At 45.5% G+C, this 17,846-nt stretch overlaps 3 protein-coding genes across 3 annotated transcripts in view; 2 read left to right on the top strand and 1 right to left on the bottom strand.

The window, feature by feature from the left end:
* drc1 (dynein regulatory complex subunit 1 homolog (Chlamydomonas)) overlaps positions 1–5,178 on the bottom strand; it is a gene marked incomplete at its 5' end in the record, with an annotated part of 8,195 nt that extends 3,017 nt beyond the window's left edge. The window contains 10 exons of the mRNA XM_083688957.1: positions 48–513; positions 742–876; positions 1,036–1,175; positions 1,618–1,740; positions 2,124–2,210; positions 2,655–2,792; positions 3,321–3,504; positions 3,997–4,109; positions 4,532–4,619; positions 5,051–5,178. Coding sequence (XP_083545083.1) covers positions 48–513; positions 742–876; positions 1,036–1,175; positions 1,618–1,740; positions 2,124–2,210; positions 2,655–2,792; positions 3,321–3,504; positions 3,997–4,109; positions 4,532–4,619; positions 5,051–5,178 — 1,602 coding nt within the window. The remainder of the gene's footprint in view (positions 1–47; positions 514–741; positions 877–1,035; positions 1,176–1,617; positions 1,741–2,123; positions 2,211–2,654; positions 2,793–3,320; positions 3,505–3,996; positions 4,110–4,531; positions 4,620–5,050) is intronic.
* A 4,459-nt stretch (positions 5,179–9,637) lies between these two features.
* On the top strand, positions 9,638–14,874 carry paplnb (papilin b, proteoglycan-like sulfated glycoprotein; the record flags this gene model as incomplete). Its single annotated transcript, XM_083688700.1, has 11 exons — positions 9,638–9,694; positions 10,025–10,134; positions 10,246–10,306; positions 10,500–10,602; positions 11,009–11,139; positions 11,354–11,671; positions 11,857–12,033; positions 12,273–12,423; positions 13,281–13,422; positions 14,162–14,240; positions 14,791–14,874. The coding sequence occupies 11 exons, from the start codon at positions 9,638–9,640 to the stop codon at positions 14,872–14,874; spliced, it is 1,413 nt and encodes a 470-aa protein (XP_083544826.1).
* Positions 14,875–15,361: 487 nt separating this feature from the next.
* erh (ERH mRNA splicing and mitosis factor) lies at positions 15,362–17,598 on the top strand. The gene is made up of 4 exons (XM_083688586.1): positions 15,362–15,493; positions 16,113–16,200; positions 16,520–16,640; positions 16,784–17,598. Exons 1-4 carry the CDS (start codon positions 15,491–15,493, stop codon positions 16,884–16,886), a joined length of 315 nt encoding a protein of 104 aa, XP_083544712.1. The 5' UTR covers positions 15,362–15,490; the 3' UTR covers positions 16,887–17,598.
* The last annotated feature ends 248 nt before the right edge of the window (positions 17,599–17,846 follow it).

The raw sequence follows: 17,846 nt of genomic DNA on the forward strand, positions 1-17,846 counted from the left end.
CACACACACACACACACACACACACACACACACACAAAACTCCTCACCGCCTCGTCACACAGCAGCTCCAGAAGTCTCTTCACCGTCTTCACCGACACCTTCCCGTGCTCCGCCCCACTCTCTGCCTTCTCCATCCCACACTCACTGTCCGTCCCTGGCTCTGTCCCTGTCTCCGTCCCTGCCTCGTCCTCCTCCACATCCAGCCCAGAGCCCTCAGGCCCAGGCCCAGGCCCAGCCGAGGCCTCCTTCATCCCCAGGCTACACTTGCTGGTCTCCCCGGCCCGGAGCAGCTCGGCGGCAGCCTGGTGGGCCGTCTTCTGGCCCTGCTTCTGGGGCTGGATGGGGCCGCAGCGCTCCATGAAGGCCAGCGGGGGGCGCTCCCAGGCCAGGCCCAGCTGCTGCTCGTGGACCAGGCGGTCGGTGTCCAGGGCCTTCTCCACCAGGGCCTTCACCTCTTCCTCATTCATCAGCCACACCTCCTCCAACTTCTTGGCGTCAATGGTCGCAAAGTGCCTGGAGGAGAGAGGGGAGGGGAGGGTGAGGAAGAGGAAGAGATGGGGGGGGAAAGTGAAGGGTAAAACATAAGGACATATGCAGAAACAAGTCAAGTGTGAGTGTGTGTGTGTGCGACTCACCTCATTCGAAAGTTTTCAGAGAAGTGTGTGTGTATGTGTGTGTGTGTGTTTGTGACTATGTGTGTGTGTGTGTGTGTATGTGTGTGTGTGTGCATCCAACCATCACCTCATCTTCTTCTGCATGTGTTTGTACTGCTGCATGATGCGTTTGTAGTCGTCGGTGAGAGACTGGTTCTCCTCTCTGGACTGCTTCTCCTGGTTGGAACACTTCATCTTCAGGTTGTTCAGCACATCCTGTAATCTGGAGGACAGAAATCACTGCATGAAAAAACATGATTGTGTGTGTGTGTGTGTGTGTGACCATGTGTGTGTGTGTGTGTGTGTGTGTGTGTGTGTTTGACTGACTGTGTGTGTGTGTGTGTGTGTGTGTGTGTGTGTGTGTGTGTGTGTTATACTGAACCTAGTGATCTTTCTCTTCTGCTGGGACTTGGTGATGGTGTTCTCCTCATCTCTCTTCTTCAACACCTGGAAGTTGTACTCCAGCTTCTCCTGGTTCAGCTGGTACGTAGCCTTCATCTGCTGCAGCTGCTGCTCTAGGATCTACACACACGCACACACACACACGCACACACACACACGCACACGCAACCATCATAAAAATGTTTTACCATTATATCTTCCTCAAACCCGCACAACCTAAAAATATCCTCTATTGTCATTCATCACTGTGGTATTTCAAAGATATTAATCCGGAGACCAGAGGTGTAGTATAACTCCATTCACAGCCTTCACCGTGACCAGAATGTAAATGAGTTCTCCAGGACTTACCTTCTTCAAACCCTCACTAGGGCTTTTCACTCCACACTTTCTTAGCCTAGGTCTATCATTAGCCCAGGGTTAAGACTGGGTCAGGGCTAGCATACCCTCAATTCAAACATTCACGCATTTGTTAACCCCGGGCTAAGTATGAACCCTAGGCTAAGCGCGGTGTTAAAACACCCTATTAGGTGTATACAGTGTGTGTCAGTGGTGGATGAGTCACCTGTACGTCAGTGTCCAGTTTGATCTTGATCATGTTGTACTCCTCAGCGTCCTCCACCCTCAGCTGCTGTAACAGCATCTCGTATTCCTCCACTTTCTTCATCCGCTGCATCACGTCCTCCAGCTGGAGAGAGAGAGAGGGAGGGAGAGGGAGGGAGAGAGAGAGAGGGAGAGGCAGAGAGAGAAGGAGAGAGAGAGGGAGAGGGAGGGAAGGAGAGAGAGAGGGAGAGGGAGGTAGAGAAGGAGAGAGAGAGAGGGAGAGGCAGAGAGAGAAGGAGAGAGAGGGAAAGGCAGAGAGAGAAAGAGAGAGAGAGAGAGAGGCAGAGAGAGAAAGAGAGAGAGAGAGGGAGGGAGAGAGAAAAGGGTAGGAGGTGTTCGAGGTGAATAATGAGAGCATGGTGAGAGAAGGAGAGAGGGATGGGAGGGAGGGAGGGAGGGAGGGACAGATGAGAGGAAGAGAATACCTGGCGTTGTGATGATGTGTGTGTATGAGAATCCCATCCTCACCTCTTTGTCCCAGCGTTCCCTCATATGCAGCTCCCATTTCTTCCTATTTCCCGTAAGCAGGACCTTCCGCTCGTGCTCAAAGGAATTCTGCACACAACACAAACGGCAAACTATGAGGGGTAATTTCTACCCTCACCCTGTGTGTGTACTTATATATGCCGTTTAGCTGATGCTTTTATCCAAAGCAACTTCCATTGCAGTGAGTGCATACATTTCAGTATATATGGTCCCAGCGGGAATCAAACCCACAACCTAAGCTTTGTTAGCGCCATGCTCTACCCACTGAGCCACAGAGGACCACACCATGTACTTGGTACGGTGAGAGTACGGTCAAAGAGACTACCGTCAGGGTAAACAAAGGCAGTGTAGCATGCTTTCACACTCAAAGGTATACACAAACACACACACACACACACACACACACACACACACACACACACACACACACACACACACACACACAAAAAACATGATTTCGAGAGGACATTGATCCTGTCCTTTCATTGGCTCACTGCCGGGCCTATATCCTACATCGATCTGGTCCAGCTCCTCCCTGTATGACCTCATCAGGGACTTCACTTGGTCCTCCATCCTCTCGATCATCAGGTCCACGTCCTCCGCCTGCTTCTTCAGGTCTTTGACGTAACGGTCGTCGCTCGACTTCAGCTCCTGCTCTCGGCCGAAAAGAATAAATTCATCATATTTCACATTTCACATGTATGGCATTTAGCAGACGCCTTTATGAAGAGCGACTTACGACACATACATTTGTTTCAGTGAATCATCTATCCATCAGTCATCATAAGATGAAGTCATCCATGCTCGGACCATTTTTTTTTTAAATTATTATTATTAACAGGAGAGAAACTTGTACAGGGGGGTAGTGGGAGTGAAGAGGTCTTTAGGAGGTGAAGAGGTCTTCATCAATTTCTTCATCAAAGTTTTTTTTAAAAATTATTACATTTCACCTGCGGAGGGTGTGAGTATAAATGTCTGAAAACTACAACCATTAGCTTGTCAGTGAGCTTGTGCTCCGTTGTGTTTTCTTCTGCTGTTCCGTCCGCTTTGTGCGACGTGACCTGTGTTACATCATGCTGGACCTAGTCTCTTCCCCCCCGGGAGCCACATGATCCTGACAAACGAGATTCTGCTGGACCTGGCGTGGCGTCCCGGCTCCATGCCCTGTGCGGTTCCTACCTGCTGCAGCTCGTTGATGAGTCTGTTCTTGTCCTGGATGAGCAGGGCACACAGCTCCTGCTGGCTGTTCAGAGAGTCCCGCAGCTCCTGGGGGATCTCCTTCATCTTGGCCACCGTCCACTTCATAGTGATCTCCTCAAACTTCCCCAGGCTCGACTTAGCCTCTGCCTCCAACTTTTCCACCCTGAGGGGGTGTGGGGAAAGAGATGGGAAGAAAGGGGGGTGGGGGGGGGGTTGAGGATATGGGATGGAGAGTTGAAGGAGAGAAAACACAACAATGTGGAATATTAGTTTTATTTGTTGGTTTTGTAGTATTTGTTGGTGTGTTTTCATGAATATAATATATAATAGATGGAGTGTAGATGTAGATTTAGTGTAGTGTTATAGAGTCACCAGCACATCCCATATGACGAGTACAATAACAGCATGCTCTTACAGTCCATGACCAGTAGAGGGTGTACTTCTAACACATCAGCTGTTCTAAGAACCTCTTGTTAAAACTACAAGGATTGTTTGAATAAGGTTTTATTCTCCTATCAAAGTAAACTAGTCCGTATATATTTGGAAACAGGTAAAAAAAAGTGCTATAAAAAGAAGTTTGATCATTCATATTTGATTAATTTTAAGGAGATATCTTAGAATTCAGGATTTTGTGAGAATCACCCAGTTGCAGTACCTGAGTCTTTTAGCATCCTGATTCTCTACTCTGCGCTGGGACTCTCTCGCATCCGCTGCAACCTGGATGTTGGTGACGAACTCTGTCCCATTACTCAGCAACGTGATCATCCTCTGGGGAGAGAGAGAGAGAGAGAGAGAGAGAGAGAGAGAGAGAGAGAGAGAGAGAGAGAGAGAGAGAGAGAGAGAGTAGAAACAGAGAGATATATTAGAGGAGACAAGAAGAGGACAAAGAGGACAAGAAGAAGAAGATAAGGAGAAGAGGTTAAGTGGCCGAGAGTGGCAGAGAAAGAGAGAGAGAGGAGAAAAAAGAGGGAGATGACACAAGACAAGAGGAGAGAGGAAAACTGAATACACTTATGATAACACATGTGCCTTTACTATAACATTACAGCTTCTCATCACATATCTGCTATACATGCATATTCCCTTGGTTACCTATGATGCACGTCATTAAATGTTTCGTCACGAAATGAGGCTACTTTGGATCACAGACATCCTGTGATCAACAGACATCAACATGTGAAGCAACAGACCTTCTCACTCTGCTCCACTTGGTGCTGGCTTTTTCTGGCCTCCTCTTTGATCTCCACCTTGTCCTGAGAGTCATCTCCGAGTTCTTGTCTGAGAGAGGAGATAAGCAACATGGGAAACGCATGCATGGTTCACTGCTGGTGCAGAGCACCACTGACTCAAGACAGCTTGCAGAATATGGAATTATTCTGGCATTTTTTTGTAGCCATGGCATATTCAACTCAGCTTTTTTATTTATTTATTTATTTTAAATGTATGTGGTCCTCTGTGGCTCAGTGGGTAAAGCATGACGCTTAGGGGGTTGTGGGTTCGATTCCTGCTGGGACCCTATATACTGAGAAATGTATACACTCACTGCAATGGAAGTCGCTTCACAGTCACACTTTGGATAAAAGCGTCAGCTAAATGGCATTTATTATTATATTAAACTTGAGGAGCACCAGCTATAGTTTACCGGTCTTTCTTGTCTAGATAGCTATCAAGCTAACCAAACACAGTAGTTTAGCATGGGTTCACCATACCTTTTCTTGGCTTCATTTCGTGCAGCTATGCGGAGCCGTCGGGCTGCAATTCTTTCCTCCGGATTTTCCGAGTCCACGGAAGGTTCGGCCTCGTCCGGTTCCTCCCGTAGGTTACCGATTAGATCCATGTTTAGTGAGGATGAGTGGTGGAAAGCTTAGGTTTATAACTTTAGTCCTACACATGCAACTCAAGCCAAGGGAAAAATCGGGAGCATCCCTGCAAGGTGTGTTGTGATAATCGTTGCTATGGATACGAGGGCCCTGTCGATGTGAAAACACTGCCTCCCTCAGGTAGTTTGGTGCATTACCACCAGGATACCACCAGATGTGTCCTTTCATTCACCAGAACAGAGTATAGAATAAATATGGTTTATTAGGTTAGGGATTGAAAAGTGGGAAACAATTGAGACAGCGTCATGTTTCTCGTTCTTCTAGCTGTTATCAACTACTGGGATCAACTACTGTGTTTCTAAACACTTCAACACATTCTTCATGTCCCCCAATCATTGCGTGTGGCCATGCATTCATTTAAGAGCTTTTGAAAACCAGAAAAATACATATATAAAATATTAAAAATACGTATACATATATATATATATATACAAAATGTATTGCTAACCATGATCTTTTATAAGGTTAACTAAAAGTGCTGTGTTCACTCAATGAGCTTACTGAATGTTGAATTTGGGTGTCCATTTTAAGAATACAGTCAATGTAATTACACAGAGATAATTCAGAGGAAAATTGCTAGGCTTCAGTCCTCACAATTTAGGCCTATCCGTCCATCCTCACCATAAACAGAGGGTTTACTGCCCTGCGGCATATACGGTTTGAAAATAATTAATCCTCCTCGCTCGAACTATATGATCATAGTTGCCTGTCTACAGCATAATTAGTAGGCCGTTGTTACATGAAAATTTTCCATTTGTGTGAATCACATATACTGTGTGAACTGATCGATTATTTCCATAAAAAAGGTAATCCCCCCCCCCCCACACACACACATACATTCAATGTTCACCGTGGAGTCTGCTGCATGCAATAATGTATCACCTTCTAGCCTTTTCTTACAGTGACTCAAAGACACAATAAGAGGCTTAGCCCTGAGAGACACGTGGTGGGGTGTCAAGTGTAGGGTAAAGTTTACTGGTCACTCTTCACATTACCATATGGTGATCGCTTGAGGTGGTAAAAGATGGTGCGACAGTGTCAGTGGCAGGCGAGGCCAGGAGAGTAAATCTGGTTCACAGACAGTAAAGAGCAATGATGGAGAGCAGGGCTGAGGAAGGGAGCAGTAGACGGTAATCCATTACCTTTCTGCCCTAACCCTAACCTGTCCAGGCTCCCTGGGGCGGGGGGAGGTGGTGCTTAGGATAGACTTTCAGGGGATTATTGAGCAGTGGACGTCAGAGACAGGACCGGACACACACAGATAACGCACACACACTAAGCACACTCTAGACGCACTAAGCACACTCTAGACGCACGTACATGCGCACGCACACACACACACACACACACAAACACACTCTCCCTCTCTCTCTCCCTCTCTCTCTGTCTCTCTCTCTGTCTCTATCTCTCTCTCTCTCTCACACACACACACACACAAAGCAGATTGGATTAACCAGACCTTCTGTGTTCGGTGAGCCTCTACTAGAAGCTTAAAACCTTTACACGTCAACAGAGAGGAGAGGAGCAGAGGCCCTTCCTGTTTCTCTGACCCTTTTTCAAAAAGTTGAGGGAGTTTTTTGGGGGGGGGGATTTTTTTTCTCACTCTGTACCCTTGTCTTAACCACTGAGCCCTCTCTGACCCTCTCCCCCTCTCTGGAGGAGCAGTGAGCACAGTGCGAGCTGAAGTGGAGCAGCGGTGCGTGCGTGTGTGTGTGTGTAAGCGACCGAGACGGACCCAGATCAAGACCCAGAACCACAACCCACGATGGGGGAGATATCTCCAGAACGTCTGGAGCAGCTGATGAAGAGCATGCAGGTCCTGCTGTCCGAGGTGGAGCAGCTGAGGACCTACTGTGGACACCAGAACACGGAGCTGACCCGGCTGGTTCTGGAGCTCCGGCAGGAGCGTCGAGAGCTGGCCGAGAAGTACACCGCTCTGGCCGACGACATGCAGGAGGCCATGGACGTCATGGTGGAGCTGCAGGACACCAAGTTCGCCTTCGATGCCAAGGAGAGACAGGCACAGAAACTCGCCAAGCAACTCTAAGGAAAGAGAAATAGGAGGGCGAGCGACTGGTTCTGCTTCTGACTGTTCTTCTGACTGAAGAAGCAAAGACTGTTTCCACTTGGGAGAGGAGAGTGACTGTGAGGTGGGGGATGGGGTTAAGGCCTGGGCGACTCACTGTGAAGAGAGGGGAGTGTGTGTGGAACTGTGTTTTTTGTATGGCTTTGGAAGGGGATGGTAAGAGTTGTAACAAATGTAGCGTTTTTATGACTTGTGGTCTGCACGACTGACTGTGATTGTTTTTGACAGTTGACAGTATCTCTCTCAGGTCACAGAGGGACACTGATCCACGTCATCTATCGTCCCACCCCAAGTCATGCCCTGGTCAGGCAGAGATCCAAAGCTCTCCATAAAGTGAAGACAGCTAAATCACAGATTTGATTGCACCAGGTGACAAATAGATTACACTAAATTGTTCTCTTTGTGTCGTGACGTTTTTTTTTCTTCTTCTCTTTTTCTCTCTTTCATTGTCTTATCCTCTTTCTTTGGCTCTCTTTCTATTTATCTCTCTTCCTTGCTCTCTCTTTCCTTCCCTCCTCTCGCCTCTTCCCTCTCCCTCTATCTCTGTTCAGGATGCTGATTAGATTAAAGTATATGCTCCAGGTTTTGTGTGGATGTTTGTTCCGTGGCAGAAAAGACTAAATGTCTCTCTCTTCTTGTCTGGTGAAAACCTGGCATGGGAATACTATTCAATATACAGGGACAGGGCACTTTCCTCACGATCTCTCCCACACTGGCACTGTTTTTCCTGTGGTTTCATACTAAAATAACCCTCTAAATAGCTCCCTACGGCGGTAGGCCTCCCCCCGCTCCCCTCCTAGGATTTATCACTCTGTGTTTAGTGGCTGTGGGATGTGCGAAAGGGACTTTCAGTGGTCGAAATATTGAACATCAATCCACAAATGAAACCGTAAGGACATTTCTCACCATCTCTTTCCTCTGTGTGTTTTAACCATGTTTTCTTAGTTCTGCTGTATTTCTGGATGTGGGTGCATTTGAACTGAATGATAGCTTGTTCCTGAATGTCCTTCCTACTGTAAGGAAACAAATCTCAAATAAAATATATTGTTTAACCTGTTTGAATCTGTTTTCTCTCTCTTACTTGCTCTGCCTACAATCAAGAATATTTAATTTTTTATATATATTTTATTTTCACAGACAAATATATACATAGTATATACCAAAATGGCCATGTACAGACTGTTCTAGCAGTATGCAAAGAGCATCAATATAAAAAATAAAAAAAACTACTGTTTTGTACTCCCATCCATTTCAGCCCTCCCCCTTCCTCACCCTCCCCCTTCCTCACCCTCCCCACCTAGCCCCATCTTAGCAACCACAAAGCAAAAAGTAAATCAAGAAGTAATATAATAAAATAAAACATATAAGCAAATCCATGAAACAAATAATGATAATAAGATATGTGAAAGTATATAAGTACTTAATACTTATATATAATATATAATAACTTTCTACCATATTTCTATGTTATACTTTCTCAAAGGTACTGTACAACCCTAGCGGTTCATACAGTATATTGAAATGTGAACTACAACCACATAGACGAATGATAGATTGCTTGTACAAATATGTAAAACATGTCCAACTCTACCAACAAATACAAATTTAAATAGATACATCATCATCTCAGGGTCAGCAAAAAAAAAAGAGAAGAAAAAGAAGAAAATAGACGTAGCAAGACACGTGGGTGGTGGTGAGGCCAAATCCTTATAGGGAAGATTTACATTGAGTGTTGAATGAGTTAATTGTAACCCGACACGCGTCTCAGTGGTCTTATAGAGCTGAGAGGTTCGGGGGATCGACAGCTGAGTGTCAGTGCCAACCTTGTCTCCTGTTGACTGCACATCCGCTTGGAGTAGTTTACTGACTGAGACTCCGTCTCTGCTATCAGAGGACTTGGCTGAACAAGGTAGGTTTGAATATTGAAAAATATTTTTAAAAAAAATTGGTGGGGGAATAGTTTGTTTCCATTTGAATTTGTTTCCATTGATGACAATGGGTTATGACTGAATTATGCCATCTCTCTGGTTCTGGATTTAATGGCAATACCATAATAATATTGTGTAACAAGATCAGAAAAAAGTTCAAATCAGTGGTCATTTCAGTGGTATATGAATATAGGATAGTGTCAAAATTGTAGGTAATAGATTGATATGACAAATCCCATCCACATTCCTGAATTAGTGCTAGTATCAAAGTGATCAACACATTTCACCTTTGTAAAACCATTGTTGTTGTTGAAAAATAACACTGTATTCTAAATATAAAAACAAATGTTCAGGTACATTAGGTATGTCTCACTATAGTCCTGCTGTTTCTCCCCAGTGAACATGGGCATCCTGCTGGTCCTGAGTCTCCTACAGCTACTGGCTGTTCCATCATTCTCTGTGAGTGACACATGTGTACAGTACCACAACATCCACTTAGAATATAACCAATATTGCTTTGGAAAAATAACATACTCGAGTAAACATAGGTCTTCTACCCAAACAGATATTGCCTACATTGTCAAAATAAAATTCCACTGGAATTGTGTGGTGTTGTGGTTATGGTGTCATTGTGGAAAGGGCTTATGTAATGGTATAGAATGGTTTGTGTTTGTGTATGTGGTGTGTTGGTCTTGCTATTCCGGTCTATACGGGTGTGTACTAGTATGCAGTGGTTTGTGTGATTATGTGTATGTTCACTGATGCATATGTGTGTATGTTGTGTTCCAGCTAACGCAGCCCAGCGGTGATTACTGGGGCGAATACGGGCCTTTTGGGCATTGCAGCCGCCCCTGTGGTACTGGAGTGGCCCTGAGGACCAGGACATGTGTCACCGCAAGGTTAGAGAGAGAGGGAGAGAGGATGAGAGAGAGAGAGAGAGAGGATGAGAGAGAGAGAGAGAGAGAGAGAGAGAGAGAGGATGTGTGTGACTCCTTTCCTTTGCCTTGCAGGGCAGACGGTGGACACAACTGCGTGGGACCCTCCAAATCTTATCGCACCTGTAATATGCAGGTAGACACACACACACACACACACACACACACACACACACGTATATATATATATATATATATATATATATATATATAGATAGATAGATATATATAGATAGATATATATATATATACACACACACACACACACACACACACACACACAAATAAACACATTTTGTGCAATGCCATCTCTACTCTGTCCCATGCAGGAGTGTCCCGCAGGAACCCGAGACTTCCGCGAGGAGCAGTGTTCCCAGTTCGACATGGCTGACTTCCAGAGCAAACGCTACAACTGGGTGCCTTACTATGGAGGTATGAGGGATATCAGGGATTTTTGTCATAAAACATCATCATTTTTCACAATTTCACTGTGGACCATTACATTGGCATGTCCTATGTAATATATATATACAGTACCAGTCAAAAGTTTGGACACACCTTCTCATTCAATGGGTTTTCTTTATTTTTTATTATTTTCTACATTGTAGATTAATATTGAAGACATCAGAACTATGAAAGAACACATATGGAATTATGTAGTGAACAAAAAAGTGTTAAACAAAGTTAGTTTCTTCAAAGTAGCCACCTTTTGCTTTGATGACAGCTTTGCACACTCTCTGCAAGTTTGTGTCCAAACTTTTGACGGGTACTGTAAATATCTATATACGTATGTCTTGATATACTGAGCATGATTCTGGTGTGATTGTCTGTTGTAAAGCGGCCAACCCATGTGAGCTGCACTGCGTGCCCAGAGGAGAGACCTTCAACTACAGACACAGGGTCGCTGTTGTGGATGGAACACCATGTTATGTGGGCCGCAGGGACATCTGTGTGGAGGGCGTCTGCAGGGTACGGTTAGAGTTAGGGTTAGGGTTAGGGTTAGGGTTAGGGTTAGGGTTAGCACAGAGCTGTCTGTTCAAATGTGTGTACAGGGGTCTGTCGTTGCGGGTATACATATCATAAATCTCACAATTCCATGTGCAACATTGACCGTTTCATCACCAAGATGAGCTGTTAGTGCTTTACTTCCTCATAACCCTCTTCCTCACCTCTTCCTCTCTAGAGGGTGAGTCACGGAGATATCCTGGGGATGGACCAGGACCTGTCCCCTCACGCCCCCGCCCCCGCCCCCCCCGCCCCACACCACAGAGACTCCCGCGTCTACGCCTACACGTTCAGCGCCTACTCCGAGTGCTCCGTCGCCTGCAACGGAGGCCTGCAGACCCGCAGCGTCCAGTGCGTGTCCCAGGACTCAGTGTTGCCCCATGTGGTGGACGACATCTACTGCATCACCCAGGGCATCCAGAGGCCAGCCGTCCAGCGGGCCTGCAACGTGCACCAGTGTGGCCATGCCGAGTATAGCGTTTCCAGCTTCAGTGGGGTGGGTACACCCCTCACCCCCCACCCCTCACCCGCCCCCACCGCCCCCACCCCTCACCCCCCACCCCTCACCTGCCCCCACCCCCCACCCCTCACCCCCCACCCCTCACCCGCTCCCGCTCCTTGTGATAGGGACCCCATGAGCGTTTCCTTGGGGTTCAGATGTCTCTCGTCTGTTGTTGACAGTGCTCGGTGAGCTGTGGGGAGGGCCAGCAGACGAGGGAGGTGTTCTGCGTGGGAGCAGGAGGCGAGCGCGTCGCAGAGCACGGCTGCAGCGGTCTGGCACGCCCGGTCGCCGTCCAGGCCTGCCGCAAACCTGCCTGTCACAGCCACATCAGCTGGCACGTGGCCGACTTCGGGCTGGTGAGAGAGAGAGAGAGAGACGTTTTGAAACAATGTTGTCCTTGTGCTGTCTTCACTTTCTCCTTCCTCATCTTCTCCTGTGTAATTATCTTCCTCCTTCCCTGACTCGACTACTTTCTCTACTACCCTCTCTTTCTCTCGCTCTCTCTCTCCCTCTCTCTCTCTCTCTCTCTCTCTCTCTCTCTCTATCCCTCTCTCTCTCTCCCTCCCTCTCTCTCTATCCCTCCCTCTCTCTCCAGTGCTCAAGGAGCTGTGGTGGAGGGGTCCGGGAGAGGAGGGTAGCTTGTTACGACACAGATCTGCACCCCCATGTGGAGGACAGCTGTGGAGCCTATGCCAGACCCCTCAGTGTGGAACACTGCAACACACAAGCCTGCCCTGGAGCCCAGCGTGAGTCAAATCCCTGTCAGTCAGTCTCTGTGTGTGTGTGTGTGTGTGTGTGTGTGTGTGTGTGTGTGTGTGTGTGCGTGTGCGCGTGTGTGTGTCTGTGTGTGTGTGTGTTTGTGTGTGTGTGTGTGTTCTATTAACTTGTTCTTTTCCTACTCTGTTCAGTGGTACCTAGTGTGCAGGATCCAAGAGGACATGAAGCCTCTCTGAGAGGATTTGTTCCTCATGTTGCTGGAGAGCCTTCAGGTATGTTTGTACGTATGTTTGCAGTGTGTGTGCTTGTAGTGTGTGTGTGTGCGTGCGTGTGTGTGCGCGTGTGTGTGTGAGAAAGAGAGAGAGATCTTTGCCTGTATGCATGTATGAACATGTGTATCTGTACATGTGTAACTACTAATTATATACATGTGTATAGTTTTGGCAGAAGAGGGGGTAGTGATTGAAATAGCTTGAAAAGCAAGAATTTAAAAAATGTACTAATTTTTAACTCAACCATCACTTAAAAATAAATTAAAATTTACTGTGAGTCTACCCTCCGGCTAAAAGAAACGCCTACCTGTGCACCCCAATTTTCTCTGTCTAGACCACGTTTACGTTGGTTTCCCCACACTTGTGTGGTCCATCAAGCCTCAATAATAAATAAACAGGACAAGTTCCCCTGATCAAAGTGTCTATTCCCCTGTCACTATCATATCCCAAACTACCCAGCTAAACATAACTCCTACACCGCGTCTAAGTATACAGAAGCAAAAAATAAACACAAGCTAAACATACATGCAGAGTATATATTTGTATGTACAGTATGTGTGTGTTCTGTGTGTGTGATATCCGTGTGTTGACTGTGTGTTGTTTACGCTCAATAGCCAACATCGTCTACGACCCCTACACCACGGCGGTGCGTCCTCACTGTGCCCAGTCCTACTATGGTTGCTGCCCCGATGGCCAAACTTCCAAAACGGGGCCTAGAGGGGAAGGCTGTTCCCAAGCTGACTGTGTGCGGACCAGGTACAGCGCATCACCAGACCCTTCCTGACTATTTCAAACAGTGTTCCTTACAGACTGTTTTTGGACTGGCCTCACACTGGCCTTTTGACAGCTGCCTCTGTGTGCAACCCCATGGCATACAGAAGTCTATCTATCTATCTATCTATCTATCTATCTATCTATCTATATCTATATCTATATCTATATCTATATCTATCTATCTATCTATCTATCTATCTATCTATCTATCTATCTATATCTATATCTATATATCTATATCTATATCTATCTATCTATCTATCTATCTATCTATCTATCTATCTATCTATCTATATATATATATATATATATATATATATATATATATATAGAGAGAGAGAGAGAGAGAGATAGATAGATATAGATATGACTCTGCTATTTATATATAATAATAATAATAATAATAATAATATATGCCATTTAGCTGACGCTTTTATCCAAAGCGACTTACATTGCAGTGAGTGCATACATTTCAGTATATATGGTCCCAAGCAGGAATCAAACCCACAACCTAAGCGTTGTTAGCGCCATGCTCTACCAACTGATCCACAGAGGACCAATATTTACCCATCTGTTCGATTCGCTAGTTTCGTCTAGTTAGCACCAATCGATGCTTACCGCCTTGTCTTTCTGTCTCACTTGCCTCTCTGTCTTTGAAAGCCTCCACATGTCATCCATCCTCCGGTTGTCCTTCTATCTCACCTGTGTCTCTGCTCACTAGGTTCGGCTGCTGCTTGGATGGGCTGACTCCAGCCCTGGGTTTCGGCAGGGCAGGATGTTCTGAATACAGTACACCCAGGGTAAGAGCTCTATAGCACCTCTGCATGTTACGCATTCATCTCTACCTATTCATTTTCTAGTGGTACTGGATGTCCTGCTCTGTCCCCATGGCCAATTACATGTCTGCCGGTCCTGCTCTTTCTGTCACACTCATCACAGGATTCAGTTGAAGCTTTTCTTTTGCTTATTTTCTCCACCTTTTATGCCTGTCTGATTCTCATGTTGCTGTCTGTCATGCTCTCTCTCTCTCTCTCTCTCTCTCTCTCACACACACACACACACACTCACTCTCTCTCTGTGTGTCTCTGTCTCTCTCTCTCTCACACACTCACTCTCTCTCTCTGTGTCTCTGTCTCTCTCTGTCTCTCTCTCTCTCTCTCTCTTTTTCTCTCTCTCTGTCTCTCTCTCTCAGGATCACGCACCCGTAGCCCGCCCTCACTCTGGTGACATGTGCACAATGGCTCGTGACGCTGGCCACTGTGATCGATGGGTAGCCCGCTTCTACTATGACTCAAGCACCGGCAGATGCACCCAGTTCTGGTGGGGAGGTTGCGGGGGTAATTCCAACAGCTTTGTCTCCGAGGCTGCATGTCGGACGGAGTGTGGGGGTGCAGCAAGTCCTCCAGCAGGGGACGTAAGGAGAGGTCCTACTAGACTGAGGACATACCGTGCCCGTGCCCGTGCCTAAAACCCTAGAAACAGGGTTCGAAACACAGTACATACTGTACCTCTTACCGGGATTGTTAGGCAGAACACACACAAATATGCAAAACAACAAGGACAGATATGAAGAAATCCTATTGAACAACCTCTGTTATTTTTTTGCTCGTTCAAACGTCTCCACAATTCACCCAGTTACTAAACCCTGCCTCATTTATCTGTGTGCCGTGTGTCACTGTGATATCAATAAATCAAACTGTCTGAATAAACAATTTGGTGATGTCATGATTTGTATCTTTTTTTATATTCTTGTATACCATTTGTTTATGTTTTGGCTCTCTTTTAAAAAATTAAAATTAAAAAATTAAAATGTTTTAAGATTGCTCGCTTGCTATATAGGGACTTTTATTTTGAATGAAGTACTTCAGTACTTTTGTTTTTAACGTGTTTTGAACCTTTTCCGCCGGAAGTATATCTTCCTCCAGTTCCTTCCTCGCAATTTCTTGCCATAACAGCAGCATTGCTCGGGGCTAAAAAAGCGATAAATTGCGATTTTATTGTTGAATTTGTACGTTTACACAAAGAAAACCAGTCGGACACCAGCATAAACATGGTAAGTGAATGATTTTTCGCTTTTGTCGTACAATCCAATTTAGCTACGTGCATTATTCAAACATTTGGCTCTTGCTAAGCTAACTGTGGCTAGCAGCTAGCTAGCTGATTTAGCAATTATAACATTGACACAATGAATTATACTAAATATAGCCCCGTAAACTAGACTTCTATCACTAGCTGTGCTGATCACAGCCGACCAGCTAGTGATAGATCGTCTCGTTTAGGTTTACAGGGCTAGTGTGTATCTGATGGCATTAGGCTTATCTGTTGTGTTGCACTGAAATGTTTTCGGTAAAACTGCTCATGCATGCAATACCATTTGGGATGAGGGCATTCATACAACACCATTTTTTGGATGAGATCTAGGGGACCTTTCCAGCTTTAGGGTCCCCTAAACCTCATACCCAAAGGTAGCTAAAGATGCCTTCACAGGCTTCTGTATATCTGAAATGTACATCTCTCTTCAGGGGAAAGTCACATCTACAAATAGAGGCGACTTTGGCTCCCCAAAAGTGTGTTGTGTAAATGGGAGCTTTACTTCAGGATGTGTGTGTGTGTGTGTTAAATATATTTGTTGCTAATATGTTTTGTATATGGTATGTACTTTCTCCTTCCAGTCACACACCATTCTGCTTGTCCAGCCCACAAAGAGACCAGAGGGGCGTACGTATGCTGACTACGAGTCGGTGAACGAATGCATGGAGGGTGAGAGTCAACAGAGTCGTGCTGATGGGTCCATGCCATCATCCTGATTCAGTACCCAGAAGAGAGACTACTCATTTGATGTTTTTACGTTGATAGTTAGTAGGGGTTGCAAATCAAAAAATTGGAATAAACTCAGACCTACATGCTCCCTGTATGAAAATGTAAACTGATGAAATGCTTGTGTGTACCGGGAATTGACCAGATCTCGTTTTGACACATCGGTGTTGCCTATGTAACAGAAAATGCCTTATTAACCTGACCTGTCTCACCCCCCCCCCCCCCCCCCCCCCCCCCCCAACACACACCTTGACCCTTTCAGGTGTTTGCAAGATGTACGAGGAGCATCTGAAGAGAATGAACCCCAACAGTCCCTCCATCACCTACGACATCAGCCAGTTGTTTGACTTTATAGATGACTTGGCGGACCTCAGCTGTCTTGTGTAAGTGGGACTTGACAAATGGAATATCCTAGATGGGAGTGGAAACTCACCATGGGGCAAAATACTGGGTTTTTGAGACAGGGTGAACAAAGTGGAAGAAATGTGCATAAGTCTGTATGCTATTGTGTCTCGCTTTCTTCAAGGTACCGGGCAGACACACAGACATACCAGCCGTACAACAAAGACTGGATCAAAGAGAAGATCTACGTGCTGCTCCGGCGTCAGGCCCAGCAGGCCGGGAAGTAAAGACCAGAGGTAGAGGTTGGCCCCCCCTTTGCACAGATCCAGGATCAGTTTACCCCCCCACCCCAATCCTAACCTGAACCACTAGGAGGTGAAACACAAAACTGATTATAGATCGGTGCGTAATAGCGACATCATTGTGCACCTAGGGGGTTCATGATGGGCAGGGAGATGGGAGGGGGGGGACAGTTGATTTGAAGGACTAGACTATTTATTTGTGAAGAGGGGTTTCTATGGGTTAGGCCAAATGGGTTACAATAAAGGAAAGAGGAATGATAATGGGGCAAACCATTTTTTTTGTATCTCTTATTCTCATGGTTTTCTTTTTGAAGAATTGTTGTTGTGTGTTCATGGAAAGAGGTTAAAAATGTGATGCGTGACTATTTGTTTTTTTTATACCTGGAAGGGAACGTTGCAGTTGAACATGCTAATAATGATGGCTGACGAGGGTGTGATTTTAAAACTGATGAATTTCCATGTGACTGAAATGCTGATTATTGATTTGGTATGAACTCAAACGACGAGTCAGTAAATTTATTTTCCATATTGCACCTCTTTCACCAGCGTCTTCATTTTCGATCTGTGAAATGCCTGTTTTATAAACTTTATATGGTATTTGCCTGACACCCGATTTCATGTTTTCCCGGGACCTTTATTTGTTTTATTTTTTATGATTTTTTTTTCTGATTACAGGAAATAAACTATTATTTTATGATTTTGTTTGGTGTATCTTTTATCTGTATGTTTGTTGTATTGTGTTCTTGCCATTCAACTGGTCTAAACTCTAATGTTCCCCAGAGTGAATGCTGAGTAGGTGCGTTCAGTAGACTACTGTATGCTAATGTTATAAACGAAACATTGGTTCTGTTTTCACCTAGAAAGTCAAACGATGAGCAGAGAGAATAATAAATCGCATTTAATTGTATTACTCTAGTTACTGAACTAGTAACAGCATGTTTACTA

This window comes from Argentina silus (genome assembly GCF_951799395.1).
Source record: "Argentina silus genome assembly, chromosome: 17".
Taxonomy (NCBI): Eukaryota; Metazoa; Chordata; class Actinopteri; order Argentiniformes; family Argentinidae; genus Argentina; species Argentina silus.